This window comes from Mangifera indica, chromosome 5 (assembly GCF_011075055.1).
Source record: "Mangifera indica cultivar Alphonso chromosome 5, CATAS_Mindica_2.1, whole genome shotgun sequence".
In the NCBI taxonomy this organism is placed as follows: Eukaryota; Viridiplantae; Streptophyta; class Magnoliopsida; order Sapindales; family Anacardiaceae; genus Mangifera; species Mangifera indica.
Genome location: NC_058141.1, coordinates 13,969,922 through 13,986,613, shown reverse-complemented (window position 1 = coordinate 13,986,613; position 16,692 = coordinate 13,969,922). Strand labels below are relative to the sequence as shown.

Here is a 16,692-nt window from a genome sequence, read left to right as displayed (position 1 = left end):
ATCCTCTATAGGAATGAGGATGGGATTGAGGTCTCTTCCCACCTCTTTCTATTGCCATCCCTACTCAAGACAACTTGATTCATAATAATTAATTGCATAATAATTTGTAAGTCATGATTATTGTGGATAGAGCAAAATAAACATACAAAATTCATTTAAAATGAAATTTATTCATCGAATGAACATAATTAAAATTAACATGAGGAAAATTTATTATCACTTATTTAAATTAATATGTCCTCCTTGCATTTCCCATGGCAACATTATCAATAGGCTTTCAGCTTAAATGGTTCCAGCACCAGTTCAGGGTCCCCGGACATGAAATGGTAACGTGTCACCAATTCCTTGTATTGACAGGCTCTGAAGACTGGAGGATCAGTCAAAGTCAAAGTTTTTGCAGGTTCTATAATGCTATCAACGGCCGGATTTATGAAGAAAGCAGCAGTTGTCCTCGTTTCTTTTGAATTTGTCACACCTCTATGTTCAGCACTCGTCAGCTTGTTGTTACTGATAATCTACCGCCAGAAAGCAAGTAAACTTTGTCATTTTAACTCATTTTTTCTTCAAGCAATAGAGTATTTTTATAAATATACCTGTAATGCATAGCCTATGTTGATTACAAATGCATTCGGAAGAGGCTCAACACCAAGCCATTTCCCATCCCTGAAGACCTGAAGCCCACACACATCTTGAAGCAGAATTGTTATAATATTTGGGTCACAATGTTTAGGGATTCCCAGGGTCAAGCTTGGGTCTGGGCACGGTGGATAATGGTTAATTGATAATACTGATGCTTCACTTCGCTCATTTTTGAAATAATGGGTGTCAAGTCCCAGCCCTTCAGCAATCAGCTCCAGGATCATTGAACCCAGTTTTCTTGCTTCAATTGAATACGCCCCAATAACCTCACTTAACATCAACAAGAGATGAAATGAATTAAAGATTCTCATAATTTCATGTTAATATTTATAATTATATAAATGTTATGATGAAATCGAATACTGGTTTACCGGTATCTAGTTGGCTTTTCTGGCCATTCTCGAATGGATTCATCCAAATTCGGATGACAAGGATGTCTCAAAATGTCACGCCAGTAGTGAATCTCTTCATCAGTATAATGCACAGTGCTTGTGCAAAGCCTGCAACTTTTGGTTGTGTCCTCAGAATACAGACTGGCCTTGTACTCTGCAGGCATCTCAAAGAACTCCTTCAATACACTCATTGTCTCATTTATTAGTTCCTCTGGAACTCCATGGTTAGTAACCTAGAAATCATTGCAAATATGAAATTGATTAAAATCATTCTTATAAACAAAACATGTGAATCTGAGAAACCTCTGAGAGAAAGATGCGTGTGAACCTGGAAAAATCCGAACTCTTTGCCAGCCTTCAATATTTTTTGAATTGTATCACTTCGATTACAACCAACTGCTGTACTTAAATCAACAACCGGAATGTCATTGCATACAGGAACAATGGACTTTCCAGGTCTGGTTCCTGGTGGGAAAATGTAATCTTCTGGCAAGGATTGATTTTTATACCACATTGAAACGAGCTTCTCCATGGTCACAATTTAGATGAGCGGTGCTGATTAATTGGAAGATATAGAGACCTTATATAATAATTCTTTGTAACAAGTTATTGGTTAGTATATTTGGTACAAAATCAACTGATACATGCAAATCACCTTTTACTCCAGTACTTTTATGATTGTACTAATTATAGAGATTACATTGATTTAGTGGTAGATTCTGAAGATCTTGCTATTCAATTAATTAGTAATTAACAACTTCTAAAAAATAGCAGTACTTTATGTACTCAAAATTTTGGGTACATATTCATATGTGTCATTACGTGATTGAGTATTATTTTATATTTAATAGAAAATCACTTAATTATATATTAACATATATTAAATATATATTCATCTGTATACTCAAAATAAATACATATAATTTTATTATTTTAAAATAAAATTTCAAATTCGAGATCAAAAAAGTTTTTTATTAAATATAAAAAATTATTTTTAAAAATTTATATCCTTTATTAAAAGAAAACATGTGTAGAAGTTTATTTATTAATAGAAACAAAATGATAAAAACTATTTATAATAAGTTGTTGAATATGTATACTTCTGAGACAATAAAATTGCACTATAAATAAACACCCACCAATTTTTATTATTTCACATTAGAAAAATACGTATTCAATTATCCGCTATAAATTATTGGTCAACCTAATTTTATTGTTTCACGTTATGTGAGAGGAATACAAACCAGACACCCCACTCGTTATAAATAACGTACATCTTCTAACATTTGATTACATTTGAATATTTTCAACTTTTTATAATGGATTATTTTTATTAGAAAACATATATAAATTTAAATTTAATAAATAAATCTAATTTAATTTGTTAACCAAATTTGTTAACAAATGTATGAGATGGGTGGAGTTGTCTAACGGATGTTAATCTTATAAACTTGTGTAAAGAAAGCTTCAGCATCAGCAGGTATGGATCCAAACTTGTTTTGGAAGTCTTCCATATTTGAGGGCTCTATTTGAAGCATTCATTAAGTTGAGATTTTGCTGGTTCCATAGGAGTTTCACTTGATGGATAAGAACCTTCAGGTTTCAACTGTTATGAAAATACACAGAACACTGAGAAACCAGCCAATCTATTTGAAACAAGAACCAATGGTGTTGAAACAAAAAATAATCGAGCAAAAAACTAAACGGATTCAAGAAAACAGACAATATATATATATATAGATAGATCTAAGCTGAAAACAGGCAATAAACATGCAGTCTCCAAGGTAAAGCAGGAATTTCATATCGGCATGAGTAAGCGTTAGTAAATTAAGCTCCCAGCACAATATATTGAAAAGATCTGACATCCGAAAACCCAGCCTTTTCACCTAACAGATCTTTTCTTCCTAGGTCTTAACATTTTTATAACATTTCCCATCATCCTCCTCCCGCATTTTCTTTTCTCTCAGTCTGCCATGATAACCTAGTTAGAAAATTTCCCGAATGTGGGAAAACATTGATATTGTCATATAAGAAGTGTACACTTATAATATAAATTAAATAACGATATATGAAGTGTATCACATAATGGCCATGAAAATTGATTCTGAACTATGTCCACATAAAAAATTTCAACAAATACGTATGTAGGTAGCTTGCTGATAATGGTAGCAAAAGGATTTATTTAACCATCCCTGCCCCAACCGGCCCAAGTCTGAGTATGCGCTCATTTTGTAAATAAGGTCCAAGTGTAAGCTTAAACGATTCAAGTTTTACAAAGTTGGTCTAATCTGAATAATGTATACTTGATCTTCAAACTCAAAGACGAGTAGTTATTGACTTCAAGTCTTCAACCAGTGAATGGTAGTTCTGAGTTTTTATAATACAAATTACTGAATTTGATATGACTTGCTTATGCGGAAAACGGGTGTATGAGACGCTTATCATCTGTAGGCTAAACTCCAGCTAAGCTAACAAAATCTTTTATAATACAATTTCATTTGTGAATCACACACAATTACCTATTTCCTGGGGCAGTTCGGAATAAACTATATATCAGGGAGCAACAGGTAAGCTTGTCAAGTGCAGCACAAAAAAGTAGAGATACGAGAGCAGATTGGGCTCTTTGATTGATATGGTGAAGTAACGAGCTGAAGCCCATGAACCGTGAAAATAAAATGTCTCAAGCTCCAGTCAATGAAAAATTAACTGAAAAAGAGGTGAATATTGGCTATGAGTGAGACACCACCACAACCATTTGATCATGATAGAAAATTGTTGCCCTGATAACAAGGAAAAGAGTACCACATTATATCCTTCTGATTAAATTATTGCCCTGATAACTAGGAAAATTATTGATTTTTTTATTTTTCTTTTTCTGCTTGTACTTCACCCTCTTGAAGGAATTTAATGCGTCTCATTTGATTATCTATACAGAACGACAATGTGGTGATGAGAGCAATATAAACATATATACCTTATCCCTTTGATTAGTTGCTTAATGTATCCTTCAAAACCGTGGCCTCCATCTGTACATTCACGGGGGCCTCTGTTTAAGTTTTTATCTAGTTAAATATGGCATTAATATCAGTACACTATAGTTTGTAAGGTCTTCCATTTCCATTTTGAAAAAAAAAAAAAAAAAGGATAATGCAATCAATGTCTTCCTTGTATCAAAGCATGAGATCTTGGGACCTACACTGCACTTCAATGGGTGAACAGATGATGATTATGATGGTTCAGTTCACTGGATTTCCTGCTTAAAAAAATAGAAGGGTTTTCATATTTCTTGCTTAACATGGAAGCCACAAGGGTAGCTGGTCATCTCTTTATGCCACTTCTCTCTTGCATGCCTATATGCAATTTGATAAGTGTAAATGTACCTTTCCTGCTTTCAGTCTTGTCTTTTTGTTTCTAGCTCACTCTCAGTTTCCATTTGAAGGTATTCTTAGTTTGATTCAAATCTATGATTGAAACTCAGATTTCCTGAATCCATACTTCAAAATTCTTACATTTTTCATTTGGGTTGGTTTGCTTATGGCACCAAACCTCAAACACTTGTATAATTTGGGGGCTCAGGCTCTAGCACCCATCAAAAACCAGCAAATCTTCACACGTCAAGTACCATCAATGCAAAATTCAGACTCTCCTTTTCCTATACTAGCCATTGCTGTTCTAAGCATCATGGGCACAGCTTTCTTGCTAATTAGCTATTACATCTTCGTGACTAAATGCTGCAATAACTGGGATCGGCTTAATCTTCTGAGGCGATTTTCTATCCTACGAGCTAGGCAGAATGAAGGACCATTTATAGCCTTCTCTCCAACAATGTGGAACCGTGGACTTGATGAATCAGTCATCCGCGATATTCCAACTTGTCAATTCAGAAGAGAAGAAGGTGAGGACAAGAATGTCTATGGATGTGTGGTTTGTTTGAATGATTTTCAAGATCAAGATATGCTGAGAGTTCTTCCGAACTGTGGCCACGCTTTCCACTTAGATTGTATTGATATATGGCTTCAGAGCAATGCCAATTGCCCTCTTTGCCGGAAAAGCATTTCAGGCTCAACTCGATATCCTTTTGATCAAATAATTGCGCCAAGATCTTCACCTCAAGGCTCGCAGCAATATGCTGATAGCCTCATGGGCGGCGATGAGGATTTTGTGGTAATTGAATTAGGAGAAGATGAAGATATTTTGTTTCCTTATAGGCAACAAGAAAGAGAACATTCAAGTGAGGTTTTTGTTCAGCCTGGAAGTCATTCACCAAAGAGGCCAGAGAAGAAGATTAAGAACTTAAAACCCAAAAAAGGCCACCATAAATCAATCATGGGGGATGAGTGCATTGACTTAAGAGAAAAAGATGATCAGTTCCCTATCCAACCAATTAGGAGATCCTTCTCACTAGATTCTGCAGCGGATCGACAGCTTTACTTAACTGCCCAAGCAATTGTTCGACAAAATGGGCATCATAGGGAGGTTACTACTGATGAAGAATGTAGCACCAGATCCCAGAGATCCTTTCTCCCATTAAGACATGGCAGGGGATCAAGAAATGCTGTTCTACCTGTTGAATTTGAGCTGTAGTGTGATATAGTTTAATTTGAATATCAAATATTTATTTTGATTCTTGGTTCTGAGATTGAGTTGGTAGAAATTTTAGGATGCCAGTGAGTAGTCAGATAGTACAGAGTGACTTTGGATTGATTTTCTTTACATAGTCAGAAAAGTTCCAAAAAAAAAAACAAATGTTGTGTTAGTGAAATGTGGGGATTGGTATGAAATTATTACTAAACCATTATGAGTGGATAAGAGAATCTTTATTTTGCTGTGAATTTCTTTCTCTTCATGAATGCGAATGATTGCTCTCAATTCTTTTCATATGGAGTCTCAGAGAGGAGGAGCCGGAAGCCTGATGCCATGGAAGATGATGGACCCAAATAATAAACGATAATAAGTAGAACAATGGAATGATCACCAACCTCCTTTTGTCTAGCAGTAATTATTTGGATGTTGGTGAAGAGACGAAGCCATTATCAGCTTGAGTTCAAGCTTAATTATAATTTCAGTGTTTTTCATTGTTTTCAGCATAAAGAAAAGAACCATGTTTGTCTCTTTGCTTGAAAGCTTTAACACAAAGTGCGAATGGAGGGGAAGTTCATTCTGCCTCCGGCTTTTTCTAGCAAGCATCATTATGAATAAAACTACGCATACAAATGTGATCAAGATATATGTAACCTAAAATGCTGAATTTCATCATTATATCCTAAAATGCTGAATTTCATCATTGTAACCAAACTTATCTCATTTGTCCTAGATACAGAGAGATATTAAGTGAACAATAAGCACAAACGTGACAAACAACTTTTCTCAGTGGTGATCAAGCGCCACACCAAGCCCTGTGACATTTAGGTTTGATTATTTACACTAGCTCAATGATAATGACCTTCCATTAATAATCTTTGCAATGTTCTTAGTACACAGCAATAAAATTAATTATGCAATTTCTCATAATGTGATGCAATCAGTACAACCATACTATATGACAAACATGATTCAACCTCCTTATTCTTAATCAAATTCTGAAGCACTGGGAACCCAATAGAGGTAAAGCTTACATTGATTTGCAATCAAAGCCTATGTTGCTTCAAGAAAACACAAGCACTCAAAGGCATCCATAATAGTAAAGTCTAATTAACTGATAATCGCAGTCATGGGGCTTTCTGGCGCATCATAATCAGAGTATCTATATCTATACAAAAACTATACCCCCTAAAATAACTTAATTCTCCTGATTTCTCATTCCTTGGTAAACTAATCTAGATAAATCTTAATTATGAATATAAGAATAATAATTTCACTATCAATATCTCTCTTTATCTAGGACAAATGAGATAAGTTTGGTTACAATGATGAAATTCAGCATTTTAGGATATAATGATAAGAAACTAAAAAAAACAATTAAAAATAAATGCAACTAGACTCCTGCAAATCTGCTCCCAATGTGACACCGTGGTGCTGGAGAGGTCATTCAGTCCATACATAAATATATAATGTCACATGAACAAACATGTCCTATCAGAAGTATATATTAACAAAAAAAAAACACTTCTGCATCCCAAAACAAAAAGTAGAAAAAAAATCTGTTTTGAGTCACTTAATTTACTTGCTACATAATTACTATGAAAAAATTGAAAAGAATAGAGGTAATATCATGCATCAAATTAGCTTATAAAGCAAGTCTAATTAACTATGCTTGCTAGCTTCAGATTCACAGAAAAAATCTGGCTAGGAACTTTGGCTAGAGAGATCAGCATGGGGCAGAGGCAAGGCCCTTGTGTGAGGTTCGATAGTGGATGCACCACGGGCTTTATTCTTTAATTGTTCAAGAAGACGATGAGCTTCTCTGAGTTCGTCTTCTGCACTTGGTCCATGGCTTTCCCAGGCATCAATTACTCGCTGCTGGAATTCAATTGCAAGGGTATAACTGCAACATCCAGGAAATTTTATAAGTAACATCAATTACTGCCACATCAATAACGTATATCTTTACATATCAGCATCAAAGAAGTTATATGAACGCAAATCAAATTTTCTCTATCCAACAATTAATGCAATTTGAGAAATAAATTCCCTGTGAAGGAATGAAACAAGAGAGCAGGTAAAACAGTCTCACCTTCCCATAGTACTGTATGCCTTAGAAAGGTTTTGACATGCCTCAATTGAATCAGCATGATAAGGACCAAGTGAGACATCCATTATATCTTTTGCAACTGCAAAAATCTGTGCAGCTGAATGAGGTCTATCTAATTCCAAGTATGCAGCCCCCAAATTGTTGTAAATATACCCCACTCCAAAATGCTTGGGACCAAAGCTTTCTTTTAACCTCTCTGCTGCACTCTCCAAGTATGGAATTGCCTGAGGCACCTTACCTGTCAACAGAAGTAACCACCCTATTCTAGCAGAAACACTTCCTTCTGAATGCTGCTCTTGTGGAAGTTTCTCAAGCAAAGCCAGTGTTCTCTTCAACAATGAAATTGCAGTCTCAAACTCATTCATAGTCTCATATTGCATGGATATCTCTGAGTATGCCTCAGAAACTTCTAGTGGCGAAACTGCTTCTTTCTTATCTAGAATTCCACAGGCAATTTCTAAACACCTCTTTGAATCAGCAAATTTTTCCTGGTTACAGAACGCTTTTGCCATTGAAATAAACACAGATGCTCGAGTCTCACTATCCTTTTCTGTCCGCTGGACAACACCCTTCAAGGTATCAATGGCCTCCTCATACTTTCCCAATGCAATCTGCATATTGGCAGCATCAATCTCTGCACGAAGCAGTTCAGAACTAAGGCCCCAAGTTTTCAAAACCTTCTGTGACAACTCATTCTGCTCCAGTGCCTGATGGTGCTCTTCCAACCCACTATATATAACCCCAAGAACCCTCCTATCATGTGCAACCTCTACAGAATTATGCCCCAGTCCATTTTTATGAATCTCCAAAGCCTTCAAACCAAATGGCAATGCCTCCTTAAAATTTAAAACCCCAATATATGCTTCTGCCAAGTCCCTGTTCGCCACTCCTAATTCCCTACTGTCTTCCTCTAGAGTCAACTCCTTAATCTCTAAACACTTCCTAAGATGCCCCAAAGCCTCTTCCCGCCTTCCTATTGCAGTCTTCACATTGGCTAACTCAAGTTGCACAGCATGCAAAACCGGCCTAATATCGTCCATTCTACCAAAATCTTCTTCCTCTAACCGGCACAATATCCTATTAGCTCGATTAAGATACCCCAAACAATCATTAAATCTTTTCAAGGTATAATTGGCGGAACCCATTAATTGTAAACACATAGCAACAAGCAAAGACGGTTTATTATTGTTATCATCTTTATCAAGAACTTTCAAAGCTCTATTAGCAAAAGAGAGAGCCATTTCAGGGTCCTCACCTTGCTGATCAAGTTTGAGACCCATTTTCAAACAAGCCAAACCAAGTTCGCTCTCATCAAAAGAAGACTCCATTTCTTTAAAAGCTTGAAGCATTTCTTCAGTAGTCTTAGCGGACTCAAAAGCCTCTTCAAGATCAGATTTTTCTTTGATTTTTCTCTGTCTAGAGGAAATTTGAGGAGGGCTCTGTACAAGGGTGTTGAGTTTTCTAGATGGGTTTGCTTGATATTGGTGGGTTTTGAAGAACAAGCCATGGATTCTAGTATAGGATTTGAGCGGTGAAGAAGATGAGGTGAGACCACAAATATAATTTATGCCGAGAAGAGGGGTTAATTTTTGAGGCTTGTGGCGAGAGAGGTGTATAAGAAATGAAATCGAACTCGAAGCTCTTCTCATGGTGAAATTTAGTAGATTATTTTGTAATGTTTGTTGCGATGTTAAACCCTAATAAAACCCTTTCTTTGTCGTTTCGGTTTGGCTTAACTTCAATCACCAGTCTTGGTTTGTTTGGTCTCATGTAATGTTTGGAAAACGGGTGAGCCAGTCCCGCTTCCAGACCCGGCCCTTGGCCTCTTTTTTTAAAATAATTACTTTAGCCCGTTAAAGTATATTTCATACCTTATCCCCTAATGTTCTTACAAATTTTATTAAACCATCTTAGCGTAAAATTCTTATATATTTTCAAATATTTAAAAACATTTTTTGAGAGCATCAAGCCGTAATACCACGGCATAGACTGGGACTCAACCCTAATCTTGACCTAGAGCGAGTCTGGGTTTACGGGTTTAAACCCATTTTCCCACCTTTAGTCACATTATTAATAAGAGAATTCTTATTACAATAACTGTATTTTTATATATGAAATTTACGAATATTAATTATCTCATATACAAATTAAACTTTTCCTTGTCCCCCATCTTTTTTGAAAAACAAAGTTATTATCTTTGATTGATATTTCAATCAAAATCTGATCATTTTTTTATAAATTTTTTTTATGTATTTTAAAGTTTTATATATTGTTTTTTGTCGTAGTACACCACCTCATTGTTATCCTTGGTCAGTCCACACATTTCAAATATTTTTTATTCTTTAAAACGAAAAAAAAAAGTTTATATTTATATAAGGATGTTAATACTTACATGTTTTTATGTTAAGTACAATTTTACAAATGTAATATAAACTCGATATAGACATTCTCTTAATGCTCTGTCAATTTTACTAATCTCTAATGCCATTTCTTTATTTTAGTTCTTTTTCTCGTTTTCCATGAAGATCCAAAAGCTAGCAAGATACATCAAAGTAATTTCAAAGTTCTCGGAGCATGTGTTGAAGTAAATGGCAACTACTTTATTCATAGACATGAAAGAGCCAAGCTGATTTAACAATATAATACGACTAAACTCAAGTTCAGTTACAGACAAAACAATTTGTGTGTAAATGGAATGGGATTTAAATGATTAATAGCTTGTAATTTGCCTTACTAGCAGACAGCTCACGAGGACTTTGTCTTTGTAGACGGGTTCACCTTCCGAAGGAGGCCTACACACAATCTAATCTCGTAATGAATCTTATATGCATCAAAGAATTGAGTTTCCTTCTTATACAGAGCAAATATCACTGTTCACCTGAGGAAACCCATTCACATTTCATAAAGCTGAGAGCAAGAACCTTTCAACAAACTAAGAGAATTATTACTCAAATGTTTGGGGGCTCTGGACTTGCCACAGGGGTTTCAGGAGTTTCAGGAGTTTTGCTATAAACATCACCAAAATGAAGATTAAGATTTTCTACATCAAGGTCATCCATACATGTGGTCCGTGATAACCCATGAGAGTTTCTCCACTCCAAGTGCTGTTCTTGCTCCTCTAAGCTTCTCTCTGAGAAGTTACCATAATAATTAGTATGTGCGGCATATTGCTTGAAATCAGGTGGCTCGAGAAAACTTGACTGCGGTTGCGCATCATCTGGGCCACTTCTATCCCACCAATCACGTCGGGTAGGTTGTAACAAGTTACTAGGATCGTGATGCTGAAATACACTCTCCTGGAAGACTGGAGTTGATGTAGAAGCCCCTAGATGTGACTGCAATCGCCCTTCATTGGAATGGTCCCAGTATCCATATCTTGCTTCATTTTGTATTACGTTTGATGGCATCAAGTGATCTCCTTGACAATGGTCAGTCACTTCATATGGTATAGACGGTATATCTACAATATGATCAGTTGTCTGTATATAACGAGAAGTATAATACCAGTCAAGAAGATATGGATGATTCTTCCGTTCGGTATCAACTAGCCACAAAGAACCTAACTGATAACCAGTTCCAGCTGTGTACAATTCCCGTAATAAGGTGCTGTTTCTGTCTCCATTATGTCTCAAATTTGGGCTCCCATGCCACATTCTTGGTGGAGAATATGCATTTCTAATTCCTTGTCCTTGAAATTTTCTGTCCCTGAAAGTTCTAAGATTTAACAGGAACCGCTTTCCCTGAGAATTTGGCTCCCACGATGGATAGCTAGTCTGGAAACTGCAAGCCAAATCAGAAGATATATCATGCTAATAAGTAAACCTCAAAATCTCGACTATCCTACTATTAGCATTACAGTATTCATACCTCAAGAACGACTTCTCCATTTTCCCTTGAGAGCTCCTCTGCATACCAGGTGTATGATATGGAGAAGCATAATTGCTATTGCCATGGTTTTGAAAATCAAAGGTGCTAAAACTGCCAAAGACAATTATCAAATAGTACTTCAATGTTAACTGCAAAACTGAGCTTAAAATTCGCTACAATTGAATGCCTCAAAAAAATGGTTCCAGAACTGCTAATTAAAATCAGAACAGACTAACCTGCAGACATGACCAACACCTTCAATATCCACTGTATAATCTGCAATGAACTTTAATATGTCATCCAAACGCTGCAAGATATCAAAAATGTCCCAGTTAAAACTAGCATATATTGCTGTAAATATAAATAATTAGAGAAGCTATTTATCAAAACATATTAGGGATTAACAACCTTCGGGACGATGAATAACAACAATATTGGAGTGAGGAAAATGGAGGCCATCTCCTCAAGTAACATCATCCCAGTATACTGCATGGCAAAGACAAAAGTCACAACACTGAACAAAAGATGATTCAATTCTCCCATGTAACAAACAAAGAGTTATGTTTTAGTTGTTTGCTAGAGATAACTTCCGGCATCTGATAATTTTAGTCCCTAAATCCAAAATGATCCCTAGAAGGGGAGAAAACCACTGATCAATGCAAGCATCAACAGTAAACTGGTATCTCATGAAGCACGGGGATAAGGTTGTGATAGACAAGGGTAACTACTATGCTACAACATACAACAAAGAGTATCAACAACTTCCACAGGGAGGGGATTTTGAGCTATTCAGTGTGACGTAGTTCTTTGACAATAGAAAATTTCACACAGCACATACTGGTGCAAATGAAATTACACACAAATTAAATAACTTCAATTTTGTTAAGTTTATTGAGACTGGAAAGATATTCTCTAAAGCATTGCCAAATTTTAAATGAAATTACCATTATTAGGGGTTAAATTAATAGGAAAGTTGCAGCAAATTTTGGTTCAACCAGGCGTAACACTCCTAGTTTAGTAAGAGCACAAGAAACTTAAACTTCATAATATATACCTGAAAGAGTGTTTCAAACTCTATCCGGACCATCTCAGTATTTTCTTTACCACGCCATCTCTTTGGCATATAATGTGTATGTTGAACTACCATAGACATTGCCCCTTCTGGATCAAGGACCAAGAGCTCATCTGTAACTGCAGCCCGGCTAATAGCTGTTATGGTTCCAAACACAGCAGCATACCAAAACAAGTTGCGACCGAATATCTACATAGTTAAAAAGAACATGCCTTTAAAACATTGCAGAACAATATCTCTATCAACCTCCATGATCTAATATAAGGTGGAAAAGGTTAAATTCTAGTTTACATGGCCCTCAAGGAGAGATTCCTCCAGAAAAGCAATGATGATCAGGATAGCAGCAAAACCACCGGACACAAATGAAATAAACTTGGCTATGATAGAAATAATAGGTGATGGAAATTGCTTCAGATAATCACAAGCATGCATGACACTGCTATTGATCCGATGCTTGAATAAATGGTCAACCTGTAGAACAAGTATGAAAACATTAATAAAAGGTAACTCTGTAAGATTGGCAAAAAAGAGAACATCATTTGTTTGAGAAACAGTTAGTAATCTAGGTAGTGCACATTAAGTTAAACCCTCATTAGGAAAAAAAAAATACGCCCAATCACTTCAGGAATACATATACACCTGCATTGTACACTAGGGAAAAAAAATTCGGTGAAACATAATGTAAAAGAAAGAGTGATTGCAGTACCTCGTTGAATTCCCTACAAATCCATTTTGACAAATTTGACCATCGTCGAGATGATGCTGTGCTTGGATGATTGTAGAATTGCTCAGCATGTCTTAAGAAGAGATATACTAGCATAAATATGACAAGAAATGGAGAAAGGATAAGCATCACAAGCCCAACAACCATAAGCCTTTTCTTCAAGGTTCTAGGATTAGAAATGAAGTCTTGTCTGAGACAAAAGTTTCTGCAAAATTAAATTCTGATCAGAGAATGATTATGCAACTCAGAAGCAAATACGAAGATTTTATCAAGTACCCCATTAGTGAAAGAAAACATAGTTTTAGACCATGCCAAGATCACCCTTCACAAGATTTTACTTCGTTCATGCTCGCACCAGGTAATGGCCTTCACTAGGAATTAGAGCCAATTTTAACATAGCACCCAGTAATCAAGCGCTTTGGATAAACATCAAATTTTATCAGATCATAAAAGAAAATTTATAGCCTTACTTCAGAAACTCATAGTGAAAGAGCTCTAGATGAATTAATTAATCAAGAAATCAACAAGCTTGTCAGCATTCCCAAAATAAAAGGTCTTTATACATTCTAGATCACATTTTAAAACTAATTACAAGTGTAGATTTTGAAATAGAAAGCAACCAATTCATCATCTAGCCCAAACAAAAGGGACATGATACATTCCAGTAACACTAATTAAAGATGGCCAAAAAAACAACTGAACTAAGTAATCCTTCATGGTCAGATAGTTGCGTAAAATCCAACTTACCGATCAAACATACTCTGCAGTATGCACCAATTCAAGGTCCATTCCAGGGTCTTGGTAAGTATTAGGCGATACTGTGTGCCATTTGAGTCACATCTGACAGTTGGACCAGCACCCGGTACCCACTGAGAAATTGGAAAAGCTAGCACCCCTTTGTTGAGCATTCCAATCAAGTAATTCTCCTTCCTCATCAAACGCAATACCACATCATGAGCAGATAAATCTTTAACTACACAAAGTTGCTGTGAACTTTGTAACTGAACAACCTTTTCAAGGATGGTTGCCCATGGCATGGTTTGGATTTCACTGTCTGTAACATGAAGACTGCAAAAGATAGTAAAAATACACATTCAATTAATAATAGAGTGCCATCTACCAACAAGATTTTAGACCAAAGCCAAAACACTTTCACAAAACAGATTAGCACAGATCAATTTCGGACTTACCTGTTTTGATAAAAGTGACGAATTCCTAGAGTATCCTTCAACTGAGCAAAAAACCTCAAGAAACAGAAGATCCAGTAGATAGAAAATAACCCCAAATATCCAACAATAATTAGTTTGGAAAGTGTTAGTGGGGCTAATGGGTGCTGATGAAGAGCTTCCTTGGCAAGATCACAGGGCTTAATTCCAGATTCAACTGCATCCATTCCACACTTTGCTCTACGAAGACCATTCCAATCAACATACAGTAAGAAAAATGCTGAGAAACATATGATGAAACCCAAGCTCAGAAGCTCCACTATCCATTTTATTATAATACACCAAAGACCTTTCTCACAGTAGTAGCTATAAAGCCTTTCAAAAAACAAATCTAAATCAACAATTGGAGCTGTATTCAAGGTTTCACCATTCAGTAGCCCTGTTGGGCTCTCACTACCAGGACTTGGTACCCTTCCATGTCCATAGTCAGACAACTCCACCTCAGGAGGCACATCCTTAAGCAAGCCTGTTGTCAATGATGAATCACCATGCCACTTCCACTTCAATACATTGAGAGGATTTGCGAACTTCTGTCCACTGAACATCATTTATAAACAATGACAGTAGGCAAAAGCAGCCAGTCCATTCCCCAAGCTGTGTAAATGGTTAAATTAATCTCCTGCAAGCATGTACAAAAAAACAAATTTAATGTACACAGTAAAGGATTGAAAAATTACCTTATGACAAAGCAAACAAGAAATGCACACAGAATGACCATCAAAGTGACGATTGTCTACGTATATTGTTAAAACACGGATACAATAAATGCACTATGTATGTGTATAAAAAATATATAAGCACTAAGGATACAACATCTTTCGCTTATGCTGTGATGACATATCATTGCCAAGGATTCTGGAAACTTTTGCTTCTTAAGTATCTTAAATCAACTATTAAGAGTTACTTTATGAAAATGAAATATATAAATAACTTCTCACATGTATAATATGAGCGCAACGATACAGTAACTTTCCATTCACCAAAACTTGACAGCAGAGTTCAATCAATTCTAATTCAGTGCAATCAATGAAATTTGGTCCTCCTATAATGTCCTGTAAATATAACAGTAAAATTTTGCAATCAATGCTATAAAAAAATACGGTTACGTTTATAAGCACAACATAGGCACCCCAGGAGAACAACATTTAGTTTCAGAAGTTTCAAAATAACCTGAAATTGAAGCTCTGATCACAAATTTTTAAAGCCCTTAAACTCTATCATAATCGGGAAGCATAAAGAAACCACACCTCTAAAATTCAATCTTGGTCGACTCACTTTCACTTAAAGGGTATTAAAAAAAAAAAAACAATTTTTCCCGGTTCAGAAATCACTAAAATCCGAAATCAAGCATAATGCCCACTCCCAGTAATAAAATTGTCTAAAAAAGGACCTATTTTGATGAATTAAAAGTACACCCCATGTCCAAATCAGATAAAATACGAGTAGCATATCAAAAACAAGCAAAGAACCTAAACGGCAATTAACCATTCGAGAAACACCAAGAAAAAGCAAACTTCAGAGCGAGAGGTAGAACAAAACATAGCAAAAAAATCCGATAATTAAAATATATGACCTAAAAAAGATATTACCTGCGATTCAAGAAAGGTTAGAAACAGAAAATATTGATGGTGGGCAAAGAATGAAGTAAGGGAATATAACAGAGACGATTCAAGGTTTCGATAGGATATAGAAATAGAAGAAAGGGGTGGGTGCCTGGGTTGCGTGGAAGGAAGAGGAATTTTTATGTAAAATGAGTAATACTGAACGAGGGGGCACTTCAGGTGTTGTTTACAATTAATTCAATACACAAATGGTATTTTGAGTTTGTGAAGGAAACGTGAACAGGAGTGTAATTATTCAGTAATACCTTCCTTTTTCATTTTGGCTCTTGACAGCTCGTGTGTAAGCTCTAGTTAATGGTGCCATAATTATGGGCTGGGCCTCGAGCCTTTCCGTTTTTGGGCTTTAAGATACAAGACCCTGTTTAAAATGCCCGGCCCGTTTCATGTATTTAAGAAGATTATGACCAAAGTTGTAATTCAATTTCATCGTAACAATTCGGTAAATTATCTATGTATTTA

General features: G+C 35.9%; 4 protein-coding genes across 5 annotated transcripts; 1 reads left to right on the top strand and 3 right to left on the bottom strand.

Moving 5' to 3' along the window:
* Nucleotides 1–104: 104 nt before the first annotated feature.
* LOC123217686 (protein DOWNY MILDEW RESISTANCE 6-like) lies at nt 105–1,574 on the bottom strand. The gene is made up of 4 exons (XM_044638787.1): nt 1,360–1,574; nt 1,011–1,264; nt 594–909; nt 105–515 (listed from the first exon to the last, which is right to left on the bottom strand). Exons 1-4 carry the CDS (start codon nt 1,561–1,563, stop codon nt 267–269), a joined length of 1,023 nt encoding a protein of 340 aa, XP_044494722.1. The 5' UTR covers nt 1,564–1,574; the 3' UTR covers nt 105–266.
* Nucleotides 1,575–4,229: 2,655 nt separating this feature from the next.
* LOC123217584 (RING-H2 finger protein ATL16-like) lies at nt 4,230–5,832 on the top strand. Its single transcript, XM_044638673.1, has one exon. It carries the CDS (start codon nt 4,566–4,568, stop codon nt 5,613–5,615), a length of 1,050 nt encoding a protein of 349 aa, XP_044494608.1. The 5' UTR covers nt 4,230–4,565; the 3' UTR covers nt 5,616–5,832.
* A 1,179-nt stretch (nt 5,833–7,011) lies between these two features.
* LOC123215490 (protein KINESIN LIGHT CHAIN-RELATED 3) lies at nt 7,012–9,467 on the bottom strand. Its single transcript, XM_044635608.1, has 2 exons — nt 7,705–9,467; nt 7,012–7,515 (listed from the first exon to the last, which is right to left on the bottom strand). Exons 1-2 carry the CDS (start codon nt 9,369–9,371, stop codon nt 7,317–7,319), a joined length of 1,866 nt encoding a protein of 621 aa, XP_044491543.1. The 5' UTR covers nt 9,372–9,467; the 3' UTR covers nt 7,012–7,316.
* Nucleotides 9,468–10,301: 834 nt separating this feature from the next.
* Nucleotides 10,302–16,486, bottom strand: LOC123217080 (autophagy-related protein 9-like). Of its 2 annotated transcripts, XM_044637840.1 has the most exons (11): nt 16,201–16,486; nt 15,550–15,663; nt 14,576–15,230; nt 14,133–14,453; nt 13,368–13,590; nt 12,953–13,132; nt 12,644–12,850; nt 11,998–12,075; nt 11,826–11,896; nt 11,590–11,700; nt 10,302–11,502 (listed from the first exon to the last, which is right to left on the bottom strand). In XM_044637840.1, the coding sequence occupies exons 3-11, from the start codon at nt 15,157–15,159 to the stop codon at nt 10,671–10,673; spliced, it is 2,607 nt and encodes an 868-aa protein (XP_044493775.1). In that variant the 5' UTR covers nt 15,160–15,230; nt 15,550–15,663; nt 16,201–16,486; the 3' UTR covers nt 10,302–10,670. The 2 variants fall into 2 exon arrangements, with proteins under 2 accessions (XP_044493775.1, XP_044493774.1); XM_044637839.1 differs by lacking the exon at nt 15,550–15,663.
* Between the last annotated feature and the right edge of the window lie 206 nt (nt 16,487–16,692).